The sequence below is a fragment of the Cibotium barometz genome, chromosome 8 (assembly GCF_041138505.1).
Source record: "Cibotium barometz isolate CiBa-2024 chromosome 8, ASM4113850v1, whole genome shotgun sequence".
NCBI classification, from domain to species: Eukaryota; Viridiplantae; Streptophyta; class Polypodiopsida; order Cyatheales; family Cibotiaceae; genus Cibotium; species Cibotium barometz.
Window position 1 is genome coordinate 6,583,620 of NC_141053.1, and position 22,309 is coordinate 6,605,928.

Sequence of the window (22,309 nt, forward strand, 5' to 3'; positions counted from 1 at the left end):
ACTGGGAAGTTACTAAACTAACAACTATGCTCATCCCATAGAGATGCACGCATACACACCACACACATTTCTCAATGTCATTACAGTCTGCTTTGCACATCAGTAAGGCCCAAAAAAACCCAAGCATGAAAGCATGCAAAACAGATAAAACACCTTAGTGTGAACAATATAAAAGACAAGAGAAAAACAAACTTAGATTGGTTTCCAAAAACACATCAGAAAATCAGAAAACATATCAATAAAGGCACTTAGAGCCTTTTCTCGCAATGCAGTTAACTGTACTGTACCATGGGTATTTAATGCTTGAAAAAGTCAACATTCTCACGGCTAAGCTAATGAGATTTGTTGACAACTAAGGCCAAGTTCCCATAGCATTTTCAAACTGTGCCAACTTTAGCACAGATACATTTTGTAGAGCCTAGGTTTCCACAAATCTCACTCCCCCTTTATTCTGGAAAGCTAGGTTAAATCTGCATCAGTGTTAGACCGACAAGAAATCCTCGCACCTTAAAAAAACATTACATGAAAACCATGGCATGCACATATAGCTCACTTGAGCAAAGCTAGCATCAGAATTCTGGCAATACTTAAACATAGGCAACATATCAACGTTCTGCGAGAAGTAAACAAAATACAACCAGACAAAATCTGCCATCTAAAGGTATTATGGCGACCAAAACCTACCAAACTAGGACTGCCACCTTCCTGACCTGCAGGCTATTCTGTAAACCAGCTACCTCTTAAGAGGTTCAATTAGTCCACTTCCTCCATCTTACTGCCCTCTGCATCAGCATCGTCTTCAAGAGGCGGCATGTCTGCATCAACATCTGCCGAGGCAGAAGCATCATCATCTATACTCAAGCCCAGCTTTAACATCCTGTGAATCCTTCCTCCAAAGGTGTTGGGGTCCTCAAGGCTGAATCCAGAGGTAAGAAGCGCAGTTTCATGCAGTAGTAGGACCAAATCTTTCACAGACTTATCATTCTTATCAGCTTCAGACCTCTTTCTAAGCTCTTCCATTATTGAATTATCAGGATTGATCTCCATTGTCTTCTTGCTGGACATATAGCCGGACATGCTACTATCGCGCAAGGCCTGCGCCTTCATAATTCGCTCCATGTTGGCTGTCCAGCCATACTCTCCTGTCACTAAGCAGCATGGAGAGTCAACAATGCGGTCTGACACTATAACTTTCTCCACACGGTCGCCAAGAATATCCTTAATCACTTTGCACAAGCCTTCAAATGCAGCCTTCTTTTCCTCCTTCTTCTTCTTCTCTTCATCAGACTCCTCAAGCTTCAGACCCTCTTTAGTTGCAGACACAAGTTTCTTACCATCATACTCCTTAAGCTGTCCAACTGCATATTCATCAATTGCATCAACCAAAAAGAGTACCTCATAGCCCTTTTTCTTCAGACGCTCAAGGAAAGGAGAATTTTCCACAGCCTTCTTACTTTCGCCAGTGATGTAATAGATGTCACTCTGCCCATCCTTCATACGTGTAACATAGTCTTTAAAACTAGTCATATCATCACCACTTTTAGTAGAATGATAACGTAGTAGGTCAGCAAGCTTTGCCCTGTTGGAACTATCCTCATGGATTCCAAGTTTTATGTTCTTTCCAAAAGACTCATAAAACTTGTCAAAATCCTCCTTGTTCTCTGCAATCTCTGTAAACAGCTCGAGGCACTTCTTAACAAGATTTTTCCTTATAACCTTCAGGATCTTGTTTTGCTGCAGCATCTCACGGGAGATGTTCAGGGGCAAATCTTCTGAATCAACCACACCTTTGACAAAGCCAAGGTACTCGGGAATCAACTCCTCACAGTTATCCATGATGAACACTCTTCGAACATAAAGCTTGATGTTGTTAAGCTTTTTCCTGGTATCAAATAGATCAAAGGGAGCCCGCTTCGGAACAAACAGCACAGCCTTGAACTCAAGTTGCCCTTCCACAGAGAAGTGTTTCACAGCTAAATGCTCCTCCCAGTCATTTGTCAGACTCTTGTAGAAAGCAGCATACTCATCCTTGGTGATATCTTCCGGCTTCCTCATCCAGATCGGCTTCTGCTTGTTTACAAGACTCCACTCGTGAGAAACTTCTTTCACTTTCTTTTTCTTCTTCTCTGCTTTTTCTTTCTCCTCGTCAATCTCTTCTACAGCACCTTCTTCGTCTTTCTTCTCTTCTTCCTCTTCATCATCTTCAACCTCCTTCTCTGTTGTCTTTTCCGTCCACAAGGAAATAGGGTAACTGATAAACTCAGAATGCTTCTTTACAAGATCCTTAAGCCTTCGTTCTTCAAGATACTCCAACTGCAATGAGTTCACCACAAGGTCAGGGTTAGCCAACAAACTACTGTAAGTCACTCCAGAAGAAGGGAAGGGAACCCTAAGAAAACCCCCCCAAACCTATTCGTCTGGTGAATATATGCCTCAGCGAAAGATATTATGCAAATATAAGGAGATCAAATGACAAATCATTATTTTATGCACACCTGATCCTCCTTCAAGAATAGGGTAATCTTGGTTCCCCGGCCGAGAGGCTCTCCAGAATCCCTCGTTACAGTGAAGGAGCCACCTGCTTGAGACTCCCAAACGTACTGTTCATCATCATTATGCTTCGACGTGACCACAACCTTCTCGGCGACAAGATAGGCAGAGTAAAAGCCTACTCCGAACTGCCCTATCATGCTCACATCGGCTCCGGCAGCTAGGGCTTCCATGAACTCCTTCGTCCCCGAGCGTGCAATCGTTCCGAGGTTGTTAACCAGATCTAAAGAAGAGCTCACATCATTCATTACACCTATAAACAAACAAAAGCCAGGAGAGGGGGTGCAATTGGAAAAAAATCACCAAGAACCGTACCAGCCTTGGACATGCCGATCCCGCTGTCGATGATGGTCAGACTGTTGGACGCCTTATCCGGCACAATGTGAATGAAGAGCTCGGGTTGAGAATCCAACTTGCTCTTATCTGTGAGGCTCTCGAACCGGATCTTGTCCAGGGCCTGCGGAAGAAGAAAAAGCCCAACCCTAAATACACAAACGAAGGACGGAACACCAGGAAGAAGACCAAAAGATAGGCGTATATACAGACGTCTGAGGCATTGCTAATGAGCTCTCGCAAGAAAATCTCCTTGTTGGAGTAGAACGTGTTGATGATGAGGCTGAGAAGCTGGTTGATCTCGGCTTGGAAGGCGAACGTCTCTGTGTCGGAAGCCATGGCTGAGCTTCGGAGCAGACGAGGTGTACACAGAGTGGACTCGGAAGGACTCGACCAGCAGGAGGCGGCGAGGTTATAGAGTAGGGCAAGATTTGACCTCAGCTTCTTTCAACCGTCCGATCCCAACATCTAACCCTTAGCTCTCACCGTCCGATCCCCCGTTTTTAAAAAGAGGACGTTCGTCGACTAGCACTAACTGCTTTTAGTGTGACGGTTGGCTTTCAAAGTGCAATAAGGTTCAATCGTGCATTGTTAAAAATCAAAAACTCGTTGGGTGCTCGGAGCTCCGTCCCAATAGGTATGCGAAATTTTAAGTCTAGGAGGATTTCTTGCCCTATAAAGCCCCCCCATAACATTTTTTGATTAATTAATAAAGGGGGGCCAAGGAAAAAAAATGAAAGGTTTATAAGGTTAAAAAAATTATAAGGTTTAAGGCTAAATGGGTGTTAGGTAGGATTTAGCATGTGTGAAATTGTTGGAACAGTGTGCATGGGTGCTAGGTAGGATTTAGCATGTGTGAAATTGTTGGAACAGTGTGCATGCATGGAGGCTGGGTGGCAATTAAGGGGGTGCATAGGGCAGCTCGGTCGTGGGTCGCTCCTTTCTTCATGCGTGTTGCATGGTTAGTGGTTAGTGCTGCTCCTTTGTATGCGGCTCGCTCCTACGTTGCATGGGACAGCTCGATCGTGGGCATCTCCTGTGCACCTCCTCTGCTCTACTGAGGTGAGATGTGGGTCGCTCTTTTCTTTCTGCATGTTGCATAGTTAGTGGTTAGTGTTGCTCCTTCGTATGCGGCTCGGTCCTGCATGTTTCATGGGGCGGCTCGGTCGTGGGCGTCTCCTGTGCACCTCCTCTGCTCTTGAGGTGAGATGCGGGTCGCTCCTTTCTTCCAGCGTGTTACTCAAAGCGTCCGCGTGTCTATGGTGATCTGTGTTGTTATGGTATGTGGTTGGTTGCTGGAGTCGTTTGTGGTGGTCTGTGATTAGTTGTTGCTGGTTCGATTTTATTATTTAGTTGCTAATAATTAATGCTTGTTTGGTTCGATTTGATGAGAACCCTGCTAATCTTGATTAATGCTTGTTCTTTCTGTAGACTAATCTTTCTTGTTCTTTTTGTAATTTTTGTATGTCGGCCTTGAGAGGGCGCATAAGACTTTGGTACGGTTTAAGGCTAAATGGGTAGGATTTAGCATGTGTGAAAATTTTGGGGCAGTGTGCATGCATGGGGGATGGGTGGCAATTAAGGGGGTGCATGGGGCGGCTCGGTCGTGGGTTGCATGGTTAGTGGTTAGTGTTGCTCCGGCTTGCTCCTGCGTGTTGCATGGGGCAGCTCAGTCGTGGGTCTCTCTTGTGCACCTCCTTTGTTGCTGAGGTGAGATGCAGGTTGCTCCTTTCTTCTTGGATGTTGCTCAGAGCGTCCGCATGTCTGGGTGGTCTGTGCTGTGATGGTATGTGGTTGGTTGTGATGGTATGTGGTTGGTTGCTATGGTGGTCTATGATGGTATGTGGTTGGTTGTTGTTGTGGTGGTCTGTGATGGTATGTGGTTGGTTGGTTGCTGTGGTGGTCTGTGATGGTATGTGGTTGGTTGTTGTGGTGGTCTGTGCTGTGATGGTATGTGGTTGGTTGCTGTGGTGGTCTATGATGGTATGTGGTTGGTTGCTGTGGTGGTCTGTGATGGTATGTGGTTGGTTGCTGTGGTGGTCTGTGTTGTGATGGTATGTGGTTGGTTGCTGTGGTGGTCTATGATGGTCTCTGATTAGTTACTAATTAACACTTGTTTGGTTTGATTTGATGAGAACCTTGCTAATCTTGATTAATGCGTATTCTTTCTATAAATTAATCTTAATTGTTCTTTTTATAATTTATGTATGTCGGCCTCGTGAGGGCGCGTATGGCTTTGGAACGGTCGTGGGTGGGATGCGATGTTGGATGGGGCAACAAAAGGGCACTTGTGTGGGGGCTCTGGGCTTGAGAACTCACTATTGTGTTGTGGGCTGGGGTTGGGTTGGGTCTATCCGACTGTCGTAGGCTCTGTGTTGTGGGGTTGGGTTGGGTTGGGTCTATGTGTTGGGATGGGTCTTTGCCATGGCACCTCGCCGTCCTCAAGTGCTTACAGACATCACAAATGTAGGTAAAGATACAGTAGGCCCTTCTGCGCGTCCCCACGGGATAAAGGGAAAGTCTTGGAGGCTACTGCATCCACCACGGATGCCCGTGAGACAAACGCAAGGGTGTGGCAGATTCATCAAATCCTTGTATTCTCACACCCCCTGAAGGAAATAAAGTGGTCAGAAATCTACATATGGTGAATAGTAGGGCAAGGTCTATAGGTTCTAACCCTAACGTTAACAATACCACCAAATGCAAAAAATGGCCACTCATTAGGTTGCCCAGGTTGCTTGAGGTTTCTGTGACTGTAGGTGTTGGGAGTGATGACATAGATATTGCATTCTAGGAACCACTGGAAGACTTTGTCCGATCTGAATCTATTACTGGTTTGTTTGCTCTTGAGAAGGGTGGAACATTGAATCATATCCACTTCCAAATGGTCACTAAAATGATGGCAGTTTCCTTGATCTCTGTAGGCAACCTTATTAAAAAATATCTTGCATGGATTGTATCAAAACCAGCTGGGGGCATTGTCATGTGCAAGGGTTTAAAACAAGTTCGCTTGCATACATTTGAAGGCATGTTGGGTTATTACCTGAAAGATATGTTTAAACCTCATTTTAAGTTTTTTTGTCTCACAATGTAATGGCGAAGGAAATTACTAGGGGGCGAGAGCAATATGCACTATATGGGGCTGGAGATTTAAAGAACAAAGTCTCTCTATCGCCAGTGAATGTATTTGATCGAGCATATGTGTTCCTGGATAACTACATTCCTAATAGGCTTGGGTCACATTGGAGTCAACACTTTTGCGCATGCTACGCACGAGGAAGTACTACCCATCTGCCCACTGGCTGATCCCTAAAACTGGAAATGGGATGGACAAAAAAAGAGTGGCCGCAGCATGGAAAGTGATGAAGATACTGCATCTCACTCAACCAATTGATGTTGATCAAATTTTCTTTTTGGATTCTTCTCGTTATATAGGTATTATCTAGATGTGGATGCTGACAATGAAGCAAATGAAGAAGATGATGGGAAGCCCGGTTCGAGAAGCAATCCCATCAATCTTGAAAGTGACAAAGATGTGTTCTTTTGTGCAGAGGCTGGTTCCTTGTCTGAAGAAGGGAATCATGGATCTTTTCTAGATGGCTCCGACTATGTGCCTTTGTTCCATGCTTGCAGGATAACCAAACATGTTGTTTTCATGTGACTTTCAAGAAAGAAACTGTTTGATGTGAATATCAGTTTCCAAAATGCAATATAAATAGTACTTCAGCCTTGTACATACATGAAGCAATAAAGGCCCCCTAAGACATATTTTTGATGAATATATACAATAACTTTCCAAAAAATGTCTATCTTTTCAAATTTTCAGCAAGAGATTTTTTTTTGCAAACCATTGAATTTAAAATGTTTATTGCAAACCAAGGTCTAAACCTACCGAAATGAATACTAAGGTAAAAACCTTAGGAAAACAAAGCGCAAATTTTTTTCCAACCCTTAAATAATGCAAAAAAAAAATGAGTGAATAGGCATGCAAAACTGGTCACATTGGCCTTCGTCCCTTTCCATTCTCTCTTGGTGCATTTTTTCATACTCAATGATGTGACAACGTGGATATGGGTATTGGTCCATTTTTGCATGGGTATGGTTGCATCCTAGGGTTTATCCTAGCAATAGCGCCCTTAGAGAAGAGTGGAAAGTGATGGCTTGTTATTACAATAGCCTCCCTCACATTTTAAAAAACATTAAACATGGTATAGTTGTTTGCGAAATGATGTATAAAGTGGTGGAAGATTTAGATTGATGAGGTGTCTAGTAATTTTTATGGTTTAAGATACAATAAGTGTCTTGATTTTTAAGGTTTCATGCAAAATACAGTTTTTAATTTAGTTGCAATATATATGTGCTCAATGTTCATACGTCCCCTTAGCAAGTAGCTTTTTTGGTCCTACCTATAGCAAGACTATGAGGAGCATTTTTTTGGAGACAATCAAAGCTCTTGTGCTCGATGATCAAGTGATCTAATGATGGAATATTTGTGCTTTTTTAGTTTAGGAATATTTAAAATTTTAAAAATTTTATTTTTTTATGGCATTTACTACTTTAGATTTGGTGTAAGATATGTTTAAATTAGCATTTATTGTTTATGTAAGTGTAATTGTTCATAACAAGAAGTCATTCATTAAACAAAGCAAGGGTGGAGTTATATCCTATATTTTTTGTTTTTGAAATTTTTAGACTGTGTAGATATTATAAGTTGTTTAAAATAAAAATGGTACATAGCGAGAGGACACCCTTTTTGGGTATTTATATTCAATGTTTCTCTAACAAGTTGCAACACACACATCTATCTCTCTCTCTCTCTCTCTCTCTCTCTCTCTCTCTCTCTCTCTCTCTCTCTCTCTCACTTGAGGATTCAAGATGGTTCACCTTGACTCAGTTGAGGATAATGTTAGTCTCGAAGGGGGCTACATAGGCAGCAAAGAGGGTGGTGACAAGCTATAAGATGCTAGGGTCATGGGTGTTAAGGGTGAAGATGGCCAAGGCTCGTCCTTATCAAGGTTCAACTTGGAAAGGACAAGGCCATGGGGAACAACTAGTGTAGGGTATGTTGGAAGGGGCATTGTGGAGTGCGCCATCAACTAAGAAGAGCATCGGTTGAAACTTGAGGCCATTGGGTTGGAAGTTGATGCAGTCTGGAAAGTTGGCTATGTAACCATGCATTCACTGTCAAACAATGTATATCAACATTTTTTTTTTAAATGCAATGGGAGGTAGACAGTGTGTGAGAGATGCTACTCGTGCAGCTGTAGAGACAACTAAGAATCCCATGGCGTATTCCAAGTTTTATTTAATTGTTTTCCACATTACCTATTCCTTGCCATCTATGTTAACTTGTTGTCTGAGAAAGAAAATGAGATTGTCATTCACTCGTTCCTCGCTATCTGTGTTTAATTGCTATTTTTGTCTTAGTTAAGAAAGAAAACGAGGTTCTCATTTTCTAGTCGCTATCAAAGCTAAATGAATATGGCATGTTTTGGTAGATGGTAAAACGAGAAAGACAAGGAGAACACATTTTGATGAGGCTAGAAAAGAAGCTTAAGATTGTTTAGTGAAATTGTAGCTTCACAAACAAGCATTGTGCCTAGAATGTGAAAGCATGTTGAATGTGGGAATGGAAACCTTAAAGGTGGTCAATCTCTCAAGCTCTCTACCAATCCAATCCTCTCTCTCTCTCTCTCTCTCTCTCTCTCTCTCTCTCTCTCTCTCTCTCTCTCTCCACATCTTAGTTAATCATAAGCAAGAATTAAGCAAGCTTACCTCAAGTACACCAAGGTGGAAAGGTATGGTAAGGTACACATTTAGGTACAGGTTGAGATTTTGAGGTACGTTAAATATGTAAGGTCTGTAAAAACATTAAAAATATACTATATAATGTACATATATATACAGAAAAATGAATGAAAAAACAATTCATTTCTGAACATTCAACAACAACACAATTACCAAAATGAGAGCCATCAATAAACAAAATCATAAATATGTTTCACAAAATGGAATCACACAAACGTTCAGTACCCAATGACTCAAATGCCATGGGTTACATACTATAAGCATTGAGCAATCAATCAAAATTTGAAAGTTAAAAGAGAGTTTACTATCTAGAGAAGCCAAAAAATAATAGTTCTAGTCACTAGTGTCACTATCGCTGTACATTGCAGAGCGCTTAATGATCAATCCACTTCATCACCATTAGATGATGATGAAGATCCAAGATCTCCATCTGTCAACATGTTTCCTTCACTATCATACTTTGGCTCTGCAATGACGGTTGCAAAGCGCTCAATGATCAATCCACTTCATCACCATCATATGATGAAGAATATGAAGATCCAAGATCTCCATCTGTCAACATGTTTCCTTCGCGATCATACTCTGGCTCTACAATGGCAGTGACTGTAGAGCGGGCTAGCACCACATCATCATCATCTTTCACTGCATTAATGAGAGAAATGGCTATGTTCGCATGACTATGAAGAAGTGCGAATTGGGAGCTTTCCTCTTCTGATGCTCTCTGTCTGTGTAGCCTCTAGATATGCGTCCGGCTCCTGTAATTGTATGTCATAAGCTTGGGCACGTGCTCTCGTCACTCATCAATCCACGCTCTCAAGCTCCCTATGCAGTTGACAAAGCAACTCTTCATCTCTCATTAGCTATGCAACCTCATTTGCAATACCAAGCATAGGATCTGGACTCGTCTGATGCTATACGGATCTGCTTGTTGAATGCTAAGTTGTTAGTACCAAAAGTATGTGCGTATCGTCCGATAAAACACACACATAAGTTAAACAAGAAAGTGCATGTGCCATGTATTCTCACCTACTTCGGTGTCCCCAATGTGTGGAGACTTCGCGCACGAGCTTCAAGTTTGCCCTATAATACACTAACTTCTCTAACTGAGAAGTACTCAAACAATTCCGCATCTTGGTGTGTATGAGCGAGTACGAACTCCAATTATGCTCACACGCACTAGCAAAGCAATCCTATAGGCACAAGAATAATGTTTATACTCTCAAAGTTAGACTATACTTAACGTTTTGGGACAATGGGACCCATGATTGAATATCTAAAATTAGTAAGATTACTTGAGATAAAATACGAAGGGCCAAGTGGTACAATTTTGGAAGTCCATAATTTTGCCACCATGTTAAAGGAGACGTGTAAGCTTCCTTTCTCAAAGCAATCTTCCTCAAAAAAGACGGGCCCAAGCTATTCATATAGCTGATCATCTCTTGATCGAACTCCATCTTCTCGTCTTCTGAATATATCTTGTCGACGTATGCATCTCGCATAGTCAACAAGGTAGCCTGCCGAAATAGCTCAAGTGTCTTGAATAAAGAATGGAGCAATGCAGCCATCCCATGGATGGGACGACTCATATATGTCCATCTATAGTCAACAATGGCTATAATGTCATCGTGTCTATGAATAAATCAAGATTTAAGAATGAGACAGTCAGAGAAACCCACCCAAGTTCCCAAAATCCAATTTAGGGTTTACATGTCCTCATTATAACAACTAAACAATGTAAGGTTTAGGTAGATAAAATACCATTGTTGTGTAAGCAATGAACAAGCTCTGACATGGGCCTTCATCTCCATGAAAAAATGGTAATCAAGCCCTAAAGTCGACCCCTCCATGTCAGTCATGCATAGAAGGACAAACAATGGCTTGAGAGCCATTGTGATGTTCTGCACCTCCATCCAGACCGGCTCATCAAGCACTTTCCTCTGTATATACCTTGTGGGCTCGGACTGAGCATGATGCATCGACCTCCACTTAGGATCCACCACTATGTGCGAAATAGGATCTCGAAGCTTGAATAGACTCTGCAACATGATGTACATGTATGCAAATCGTGTCTTCGAGGGACGAACCATGTCCAAAGGGCTATGGCTCTGGAAATAGCTAGTACGCATGATGCTTCTTTTTGCGAAAGAATGTAGTGATTCATGTAGCATCGACAACCATAGGTTGTACCCATGGGAGCTTCCCTATGCCCTCCATAAGCAAGTCTAAGCAAACAATGCTCAGCCTCCACCATCTCTCCCATTGCCTTGCAGTTAGACACATTGTCCATCACAACCTGTACCACATTATCCACGCCCACCTTGATGATTACCTATTAAATATGTGCGAAGATGAACTCGCCGAAAATGCGTTCATCTGCCTTCCCAGCATCAACTACACATAAGAAGTATGTGCCAAGGCAAGATGACACAAGGATATTGATGATGTGTTTGTCGTCTATGGGTACCACTCCAACTGTCGAAGAAGATAGTGTAGCCAAATTGCTTCCACCCATCTCTCACCACCCACGGGTACCAAGGCCCTTTCTATTATAGCCTTATGATCATCCAAGACTACAGTGTGCATCTTGGTATAGTCAAGGCTTGTCCATGTGTCAATATGGCAACTTGTGAGATAGACCTAACCATCCTCTTCCATTGGTCAATGCACGCAATACATTAAAGGAGATATTGCACTCAATGAGAGTGAGTGCTATCTCCATCTCTACAACCTTTTGTCTTTCCTTTACCCATGAATTCACATTGATGCATGATTGGGAGGTGGATTTCCTTTGCACAGGCGGGGTACACTTCCTTGTTGCATGAGTATGAGCAGCTACATCCACATATTCCTCGTCAACAAAACGAATCCTCAGTTTGCTTCCTGATTCCTTTGTTTGTGTCGCATGAGGCATAGAAGAGGGTTGAGTCCCTAAAAACTGACTAGGTAAAGGCTTGAGTCCATCAAGCAATACACCCTCAAAAGAATCCTCATTTGGAGTTATCAATGATCGCTCATCTCGGATGATTGCATCCTTCACTTCCGTAGGCACATGTTCACATGCACCAATATTCCCAATAGTGTCTATCCCTGTCAAGTGATGAATAACACAAGTGATTGTACTCATGCTTGTCTTCAAACAATACTTACAGTGCCACTGACCGGTTCCTGTACCGGATTGTCTTGGGGTCCTCACTATACTGAGGACATTGGTACTACGCGAGGCATAGTGTGAGTTGGTTGCTGCATAGAAATAAACTGTTGTTAGAGAGCTAGAATATAGATTGTGTACAGTATGCGGTTATCTAAAGACCATTGGATTGGCGAAAAATTTATAGAGAGCTTCAAAGTGGAGGAGTGGATTGACAGAAAAGGGTTATAAAATTTTTGACATCCTCACTAAGAGAAATTATGTCAAGAAGCACTCTTCAAAGGTTTGCATATGGTGTGCTAGAAGGCACCAGACCTGCTTGTAGTAACCATAAATTTGTCGATAAGTCAGGCCAATGGTGAAGTCAAATGCTAACTGTGTTGGGCGAGGGTGCTCATAATAAATGTGCTAGCCTTCGTCATGCTTTAATTCTTCAAAATTTTCTAGGGAAATTAGAAGAGTTGTAAAAAAATTGTAGGTCATCTACACATGGAAGTATTCTGAATTTTGATGTTCTTGCAATAAGAACTGTATGATTGTCCCCATCTAGTCTTCATTAAGTTATTCCTCTTGTGGTAATGATGGTAGCCATATATAATGTGAAACACCTAAACTAAGAGTGTACAAAAGGAGTAATAACCCCCCTACCTAGCGTGGCTTTCGTTCTCGAAAGCGGTTATCTAAAGACCATTGGATTGGCAAAAAATTTACTGAGAGCTTCAAAGTGGAGGAGTGGGTTGACAGAAAAGGGTTATAAAATTTTTGACATCCTCACTAAGAGAAATTATGTCAAGAAGCACTCTTCGAAGGTTTGCATATGGTGTGCTAGAAGGCACCAGACCTGCTTGTAGTAACCATAAATTTGTCGATAAGTCAGGCCAATGGTGAAGTCAAATGCTAATTGTGTTGGGCAAGGGTGCTCATAATAAATGTGCTAGCCTTCGTCATGCTTTAATTCTTCAAAATTTTCTAGGGAAATTAGAAGAGTTGTAAAAAAATTGTAGGTCATCTACACATGAAAGTATTCTGAATTTTGATGTTCTTGCAACAATAAGAACTGTATGATTGTCCCCATCTAGTCTTCATTAAGTTGTTCCTCCTGTGGTAATGATGGTAGCTTTAGAAAATTTACTAGATATTCATTGTACTATTGCTTTTGTGACTACAAATTTCAACTGTAGATCTTGGGAATTGGCATGCATAAAGATCTATCCTTTGTGCAGTCGGGGCATGTCTATATGTATCCTAGTAAAGGCCAACCTTGTAGAACCATGGGAGCCACCATTTTGGTTGATTTTATATGGTGTTTTGAGTATAGAAATTAGCTTTTAAGGGTTGTGTGAATACGGCTCTCATGTGTTATTGATTGTCACCCTACCATTCTTTCCATATAGATTCTAGATAAGCTTTCAATATGGGCATGTCCATGCCCATTATGTGCGGGGTAGTCTCTGCTGGCTTGTGGGGTGGATAGCAATTCATAGATGAGCATGTTATATCTGGTGATGTTGTTCTACGCTAGCAAACTAACATGATCTAGTGAGAGATCATAAACATCCTTCTCCGAGGTGTGCTCATCGTCACTTTGATCCCATTCAGTGGAGGGAGGTTCCAATGTGTTATTTCTGGCCATGGGTCCTCATTGGATTTGGCTATTAGTAGTTTGGATCATGTGCTTGTTGATGGGCGAGACACGGAGAGGTATCGGCATGCAACTCTGGAAAGGTGTCACCTCCTTGATTCACTTTTCCCATGCCTTTGTCTTTGCTTGGGTCTTCTCCCTTGTTTTTTGGTAACTTCTTATCGCTCTCGTCTTTCTTTGAGTTGTTATCTTTGTCATTCTTACTTGGCTTTTTTGGGCACTTCTTCTTATCACCCCCTTCTAAATCCTTATCCTTCTATGTCTCTAGCCCATTTTCAATTTCAGCAACAGTTCATCAAGATCATTATGCTCATCTAGTTCTAGATAGCCCGAATATGCGACATGTTCCGTGTGTGAAGAAGTATGAATTTTGTTCTTTCTACTTTTCCATCTACCTACAAATCCATAGATAGAGCACTAGGAATAACTTTGGGGGGGTAGGCAGGGTACTTAAGTATATTAAGCTTTTAATAACCTATGATTACAATCCTCTGCCTTTTTCTAGTAGCCACTTTATGCCCTTATTGCAATGTTCTACATGGAAGGGTGCCCTTTGTTTGTATACTTCTGCTTTTAGCTCTATTTTTTGTTCTTGATCTAGCTTCTTTGAGGTGGCATTATCAAATAGACAAAACCAAGGTATGCATTTGGTTATGTAGTCGATGGCATTATCAAATAGACAAAACCAAGCTATGTAGTTGGTTATGTAATTGATCTAGCTTCTTTGAGGTGGCATTAGCAAATAGACAAAACCAAGCTATGTTATCAAATAGACAAACCAAGCTATGTAAGTAATTATGTGCAGGTGGTGGGTCAGCGATGTAGATGTCCATGGGATCTTGCAGAGAGATTGACCCTTGAAACACCAACATTTTGATGTAACTATCCATCAACATTGGCACCTTCTTATTTATGATTTCCAAATTGAGCAATGACAGAGACACTTCTAGTGTTATGTTTTTATATAGGGCCATGAGGCTGAGTGCGCATGCCTTACCAACTTTAGATATTTTGTTGGGTGGTGGTTTTGGTAAACAAGCTTGGGGAGTTTTGTGGCTATTTGTCTTAAGAGTGTCTCTTTATTGGCATCTATCTCACTCTGGAGGACATAGAGGAGGGTGTCGAGGGGCTTCCAACTTCTCTCTACTTTAGCACCACCACTTTAGCCTCTAGCCTTTTGATTTGTTTATCCTTTGCATCCAAATGAGCTTTGTTGATCTTTCTATTAGTCTCCTCCTTTTGTTTGAGATACACATTTGCTTGTCCAGGTGACTCTATGTGTTTCTTCAGAAAAGTGGCTATTGTTAGGTGTAAGAGTTCAGAAGCTTGTATGTTGCCTCCAACAAGTCCGTTGAGCTCTAAATTTGATGATTCTTCTGTCTCCTCTGTTAAAATCTTATTTACCTCTTTGGAGAGCCTTTTAAATCGGCCAGACCATTGAGATGGGATCATAGCCATGTCCCTTGCTTAGGTGTCTTCTTGCTTCGGCTCCTTGGCCTCTTGGGTATTATCGGTGATTCAGCGTCCTCTTTCTGTGTGCCCTCCCCCTTCTTATCTATCTTGGCCTTTTCATGTCTATGTCTGTCTCTAAGCACAATTAGGTTACAAGATTGAGACTTGTACTCATAAACAGGCTTGAGAGCTTGCTTCATCTTTCATTGCTTGAAATGACCCCTTTTTATATGGGTGGGTACAACATTGGCTTTGCTAGCTCATGTAGGAAGAATTCCACCTTTGCTCAGATGGCTACTTCTTAGGCTTGTACTTCATTTTGACTACTCATACTTGCTCATGTAGCTGCTTGCTAGGCTTGTAATTCATTTGAACTACTCATACTCACTCCCTACCAACTCCTGTGCTCAATGACACCACATTTCTCAACACCCCCACTTGGTGCCATATTTTTTAGGCTACTGCAAGATGGTCAGATACGAAGGTAGGTGGATTGAGATTTGGACTTGGATATGAAACATCTCCCCCCTAGGTGTCTGATTAGCTACTCTCAGGTGGTCAGGAATGTTTACATTTGCATCACTTTCCCTAGGTGCTCTCTAGCTACTCTTAGGTGGTAAAGCACGCTTACGAACACATATATTTACCTACTCCTTTGGTGGCTTACAACATATGAATTGATTGGGTTAGGGTAGTGGTTGGTAGTAGCTCCTTTGTTGCTCAGTGATGCTGCTTACTTGAGATATCCTTGCTTTTGCTTGATGAATATCCCTTGTTACTGACTTCATGCTTCATGTCGATGTCGTGTCATTCTTTTCCTTCTTCTCGTTATTGGATGCTTCTTGTCTCTTGGACTTTGCTCTTTGTCTTGACTCTTGGCTCTTTAACAGCTCCTTTGGTGTGGACTAGATGTTCCTTGTTGTATAATGCTTTGTACTTGATCTCCTTATCTGCCTTTGATGCATTCTATGTGGATGACATGCTTTGGAATAAGGTCATCTCATGCACTTGTGTTTTAGACATGCTTGGGATAATGGTTTGTGCAACCATGCCATGTTGTCCCTTCCTTGATGAACTTTCCCTTGATGCTTAATGCCATGTGAGAGGGTCTTACCACACGAGCTTGTGACAAGTGTGTACTCACTTATAAATCTTAGTGATATGAAGCAAAAGAAGAATTAGGATGCAATGTGGATGATGTAAAATGCAAAGAGTTTTTTTTTTAAAGATTGATGCTTGAATGTGGTGAAAAAATGCTTAATCCCATGTCTCCAATTCTTAGACACTCCCAATAGTTCTAAACTAACTTCAAATGATTCCCATCAATATCAAATGATGTGTTTTGATGCTCAAACAATGTTAATGTGACCCAAGGAATCCAATTTAACCCTTCAATTAGACCAATTTCTACTAATGACCCCTTAATAACAATGGTTAAGGCTAAAAACAATGATTAGCAATAGTAGAACTTGGAGGAACCAATTGAGCATGTGTGTGCAAAAGGGGATTTTTACACAAGCTTGGTGTCCTTGATGAGGGCAAGTGTCTTACGTAGAAGAAAACGACTCAAAACCCTAAACCGACCGGATTTGCACCTTCTAAACGACTCAAAAACCCTAAATCAGCCGGATTTGCACCTTCTAAACCTACAATGATTGGTTTTTTGCTTGGTGTATGGCAATGCGTGCAAGTTTTGCCATTAGCTTTGAGCTGTGGAGTCCTTGTAAGATGAGAAATAAGACTACCAAAGGGCTTAGGCCAATTTGAAGTAAGACGAATGGATCAAATAACCAGTTGCCACCACAAATGCATCACATATGGGCTATAGCGCAAGATGCGGCGTGTATCCTTGGAGCTATAGTTTCACTTAGAGATGGATACTGTGTGGCTAAGAGGGTTTCTCCAATGTTTGTGAGTACAAGGAGAACCAAGCAAATGAAGTTTTGGCCACAAGGAGAGAACGAGGACAAGGTTATGATTAGTGGCTTAATGATTGTGATTAGTGATAAAAAGTTTTGGCCACAAGGAGAGAACGAGGACAAGGTTATGATTAGTGGCTTAATGATTGTGATTAGTGATAAAAACTTACTAATGAGCTGAAGTGAATGATTTGGAGAAGCCCAAGGAGGAGAGGGGGGACTCTAATACCATGTTGATAAACATGGGTATCTTAGACATGTGCATGGCTATGGTGATTAGTACTAATCTTACATTAATCTAATGATTAAGCTAATCTAATGTGGGTGATGCCTAAGCATAGACATGATGATTAACTGCTAAACTAATTAAGCTTAGACTCAAGCACAATTAGTTACAAGATTGAGACTTGTACTTATAAAGAGGCTTGAGAGCTTGCTTCATCTTTCATTGCTTAAAATGACCCCTTTTTATATGGGTGGGTACAACATTTGCTTTGCTAGCTCATGTGGGATAATTCCGCCTTTGCTCATTTGGACTACTCATACTCACTCCCTACCAACTCTTATGCTTAATGGCACCACATTTCTCAACATAGTGGGAGTTCTATAATTTCACATTATTGGTGAATCTAGTCAATATGCTCACATCTACTTGAGTTGTCATGTATATGGTTTATAAGAAAGACAGATATGCATAGTATAGTTTGTAGGGCATCACCAACTGTGACAAGATAATCTCACTCCAGTAGTAGGGCTTCTGTTGATTGGTCTTAAAGCACTCACTCTTCTCGACCACCGGGGTGTTGATCTGTTTTGCCCCAGTCCTTGTTTTCATTGTGATAGGATCAACCCTCCTTGGATTAGGTCTAGTGTGATCTTGATAAGGTGTTTCTCTACTGTCTAAGGCCTGCTTTGTGTGAGAAAGAAGAGATGAGAGAAGAGACAATGTACTCAAGAACTCGTCAATGAACCACTAGCCAACTTCATTAGAAATGAACTACAATGCCTCATATATATAGGAAAGTTCCTCCACCCTTTCCTCCACCCAAAAAGTGTGTAAATAGGAAAAAATAGAAATGAATGCTATAAATCCCAAAAATGCCTAGAGGCTAAAGAGTGTGCCACTAGTGTGACACCATTTGGAGATGACACCTATCCAACACCTCCTCTTCAAATCCAGATGGGAGGACTAATGCCAACGCGCTGAAGAAGATAATCCAAGGTAGGTTGAGGAAGAGGCTTAGTAAACAAATCAGCAACATTATCTTTGGTAGGACAATACTCAAGCTGAATGCAACCTTCAGAAATCCAATCACGAACAAAATGAAAATGAACATTAATGTGTTTGGATCGTCCTTGAATTTTGGCTAAAGCAATAGCACTCTGTGAATCTGAGTAGATGAGTGTCGGAGTAGATGAACATCCAAGGTGATTCAGAATTTGAGAAAGAGCATCAGACTTCTTAGGTAAGAAATAAACCCATGATTTGCGAGAGAAGTCATCCACAAGAAGCATATAATACTTGGATCCACCAAGCGATTGTACTTCCATAGGTCCTGCAAGATCAGCATGAATAAGCTCAAGTATGCGTGTGGCCCTATGAGTAGCCTCCTCTGGAAAAGAAGCCCGATGTTGCTTTCCTTGAGCACAAGAAGAACAAATATGATGGCGAGGTTTCTGAAGCTTTGGTAGACCTGTAACCATGTCATGTGAGACAAGATGTTGCAAAGTAGCAAGAGGAACATGGCCAAAGCGGAAATGCCATAGATCACTATCTTCATTAGAAACAAGTGCTTTAGGAGAAGCAAATAATTGATGAAGATGAGACTCATGTGGTGGCAACTCTGCTGTAAAAGAGCTTATATGATAAAGCCCAGCATTTTGAGAACCATGTGCCACACAAGAAAGTGACCGTCTATCAATGATTTCAATCACTTTATCATCAAAGTAAACCCCAAGACCTTTAGAAGTAGCCTTAGAGATAGAAAATAAGTTGGCAGACATCTTAGGCATATGCAAAACATCACGTAAGATAGCATCTCCAAAAGAAACATCACCAATACCAATCACAGGGAGAGATGAAGCATCGCCAATGTGTACTGATGAAGAGATAGACTTATGGTTTTCCAATAAGGAAGAACTATTCATCATGTGAGAGGTAGCACCACTATCGGCAATCCACTCATCCGCAGTATGCGTATCAAGATCTTTGATTACCACAAGTGATGTGTCACATGAAGAAGTAGAAGACATAGCAACATATGCATTCTTGGCATTACCGTCTTCCTTCTTATCTTTGTTTTTGTCGTGAGAAGATGTTGATGTAGAAGAACCCTTAGATTTGGATTCAAGTTCAGCTTTTACCTTCTTGGATGCCGCCTTCTTAGCAAAACAACGATCCTCCGTATGGCCACTACGACCACAGAAAGTGCACTCCTTGGAAGAATCCTTTGATTTGTCCTTGTCGCCTTTGGTTGAAGAATCTTTAGCATTGGAATTAGAGCCTTTGCGTTGATCATTCCCCTTGCCTTTGCCTTTGCCCTTGCTTGGCTTACAAAAGCCGAGTCCTTTTTGTTTTACTTGCGAGTAAGGCACTTATCATGAAGAAGACCCATAGTCTCTTCAAAGGAAGGGAAAGGAACTCGAAGAAAGATGTTATCTTTGAACGATTCAAAAGAAGAAGGCAATTTACCAAGTAGCTTGTGGACCGGATCGCTTACCAATGTACCAAACTCTTCAAGTTGCCGCTTGATTCGATTGAATTCTCCAAGCTTCTCCACTATGTTGTCAGATTCGGAGATAGAAAGCTTATCCAAATCTTCTTCCAACTTAGCCATCTTAACCGTTGAAAGTCTTCCATATTGCATTTGTATAGCGTGCCATAATTGTTGAGCCGTACTCCTTGTAGAGAGAAATTGAGACACAACCGATGTAGACATGCCATGTACAAGTAAAGCTTTGGCCCATGCATCCATATAGGTTTGATATTGAGAAGGCACCATATGAGGAGAAGTGATTATAGACCACACCCCGGCGCTTTCCAAAAGAAGTTGCATAAATAAGGACCAAGTGTGGTAGTTGTTTGGGGTAAGCTTTTGTGAATCGGAAAGACTTGGAAGGCTCAAAGATTGAGTGAATGGGTTAAAGGGCTGATATGATTGAGTGGGGAGAGGAATAGTAGTGGAAGTAGTAGAAGGAGGAATCATAGTAGATGAAGTTGCCATAAAAGGCATAGATGATGTAGGGGGATATACCATAGAGGGCATAGAAGCATGTGGATAGGAAGACATAAAGGACAAAGAAGAAAGAGTGTATGGATTTGTAGAAGGTAATGGATACGACGAAAAAGAGAAAGTAGAAGCACCTACCGAAGAAGGAATTGCACCAACTTCCGTTGTAGTAGTTGCCGGTCCAACCGTCATAGGAGATGTAGGATCCATAGTATCTTCAAGTTTGCCTTTGTCTTTTGGAGTAGAGGACTTCCGAGATCCCATAGGGGAGGGTGGGAAAACACAAGGGAAGAAGTGTCGTACCTCCAAAAACGCAGCCAATAGATGGGCTGTCCACCAAGGAAGTATCTCCAAAATATGCACAAAGATAGTGCAAAAACGCTGCCGATATATGAACCAATAGACTTCGTAGAAACCACCAAAAGAGGGATGAGAATGTAGCCTTAGGTAGAAGGAGTATGGAGGAGTTGATTGTCCACAAAAATGCAAACACAAAGTGTGTAGCAAAGTGAAATTTTCAGCCAGTAGAAAGGTGTAGAAAAGGGGATGAATATGTACCTCAAAATACCATGAAGAGGGCTGAAGTTGATGATGAAAACGCAGCCAAGAAATCTCTCCACAAGAAGCCTCCAAAAAAATGCTACCGCATGTAGGGAAAACTAGTTGGCAATGTTTTCACCGCAAGTAGAGTTGTAGGACTCGGATTGAAGTGCTTTAAAAACACACTTGTAGAGGATGTTAAGGGGTTGGTTTGAAGCCTCTTGCATCATTGAATGAGTGCAAGGATGATGAGTAAGGGCTTCTACAAAAGACGCAAGCAAAAATTCTGCATGCAGGCAGTCTGCGAAGAATAACTCAAAAACGGTGAGGAATTTGCGAAAACTTTCTTCTGCAAAGTTGTAGACCACAATAATTCCAGTAGGTCTCGCGGGCACAATCCTCAAAACGTATCCGTTTAGCAGATAATCAAGCATGTAAGAGCTTCTGCAAAAAACGCAAGCAGAAATTCTGCATGCAAGCAGTTCGCGAAGAATAACTCAAAAACGGTGAGGAATTTGCGAAAACTTTCTTCTGCAAAGTTGTAGACTACGATGATTCCAAGAGGTCTTGAAAGCACAATCCTCAAAAACGCATCCGTTTAGTACATAATCAGGAATGAAAAAACGTAATTGAAAGCGGGGTTGTTGAAGAGGACTAGAGGTAGAGAGGAAGAAGGTTAAGGAGACTCTATGTGCATCACCACCTTGCTCTGATACCATGTGAGAAAGAAAAGATGAGAGAAGAGACAATGTACTCAAGAACTCATCAATGAACCACTAGCCAACTTCATTAGAAATGAACTATAATGCCTCATATATATAGGAAAGTTCCTCCACCCTTTCCTCCACCCAAAAAGTGTGTAAATAAGAAAAAATAGAAATGAATGCTATAAATCCCAAAAATTCCTAGAGGCTAAAGAGTGTGCCACTAGTGTGACACCATCTGGAGATGACACCTATCCAACACTTTGTCTCCTGGTTCTCTAGTGTCAGTTTCCTACGCTCTGGTGTAGGCACCTAGCATACATAATTGAGCTGGGCTGGGTGAGGGGATCCCAAAAATGAAATGATGCCCCCCCACACTGCTCGTAAGCTCTATCTATCTATCTATGTAGCTTTCCTTTATCTCGTTGTTGAGGCCCATATGACGGTGTAAGGTTTTGGATTGGGTTCTTTGGCCTTCTTTTTCCCTTTGGGGTGTGGGCTAGATCCTGAGGCCATAATGCATATTAAGAAATTTTTGCTTCTAGGGGGATTTCCCTTAATCAATATGATGAAATCTTGCATAATATACCTGCAAAGCAATTATTGCATAATCTACCAAGGCATGCAGCTAGCAATCACTTTGCTGGCCTAATGCATCCACACCTTTCTACTTTTAGGGAGATTTCCCTTAATCAATATGATGAAATCTTGCATAATATACCTTCAAAGCAATTATTGCATAATCTACCAAGGCATGCAGCTAGCAACCACTTTGTTGGCCCAATGCATCCACACCTTTCTACTTTTAGGGAGATTTCCCTTATCAATATGATGCAATCTTACATGATATACCTGCAAAGCAATTATTGCATAATCTACCAAGGCATGCAACTGGAAACCACTTTGCTGGCCCAATGCATCTACCTTTCTACTTTTAGGGAGATTTCCCTTATCAATATGATGCAATCTTACATGTATACCTG

The 22,309-nt window shown here is 41.5% G+C and overlaps 1 protein-coding gene across 1 annotated transcript; it reads right to left on the reverse strand.

Moving 5' to 3' along the window:
* Positions 1–481: 481 nt before the first annotated feature.
* On the reverse strand, positions 482–3,235 carry LOC147635854 (heat shock cognate protein 80). Its single transcript, XM_086801211.1, has 4 exons — positions 3,097–3,235; positions 2,866–3,007; positions 2,496–2,773; positions 482–2,313 (listed from the first exon to the last, which is right to left on the reverse strand). The coding sequence occupies exons 1-4, from the start codon at positions 3,220–3,222 to the stop codon at positions 754–756; spliced, it is 2,106 nt and encodes a 701-aa protein (XP_086657337.1). The 5' UTR covers positions 3,223–3,235; the 3' UTR covers positions 482–753.
* Positions 3,236–22,309: the final 19,074 nt, after the last annotated feature.

Bases quoted from the DNA above. Each gene is read 5' to 3' on its own strand.
- LOC147635854 (XM_086801211.1), bottom strand. From the start codon at position 3,222: ATGGCTTCCGACACAGAGACGTTCGCCTTCCAAGCCGAGATCAACCAG. The intron at 3,008-3,096 runs GTCTGTATATAC...CTTCTTCCGCAG, and splicing joins TCATTAGCAATGCCTCAGAC to GCCCTGGACAAGATCCGGTT. The intron at 2,314-2,495 runs GTGTGCATAAAA...AACTCATTGCAG, and splicing joins TATTCTTGAAGGAGGATCAG to TTGGAGTATCTTGAAGAACG.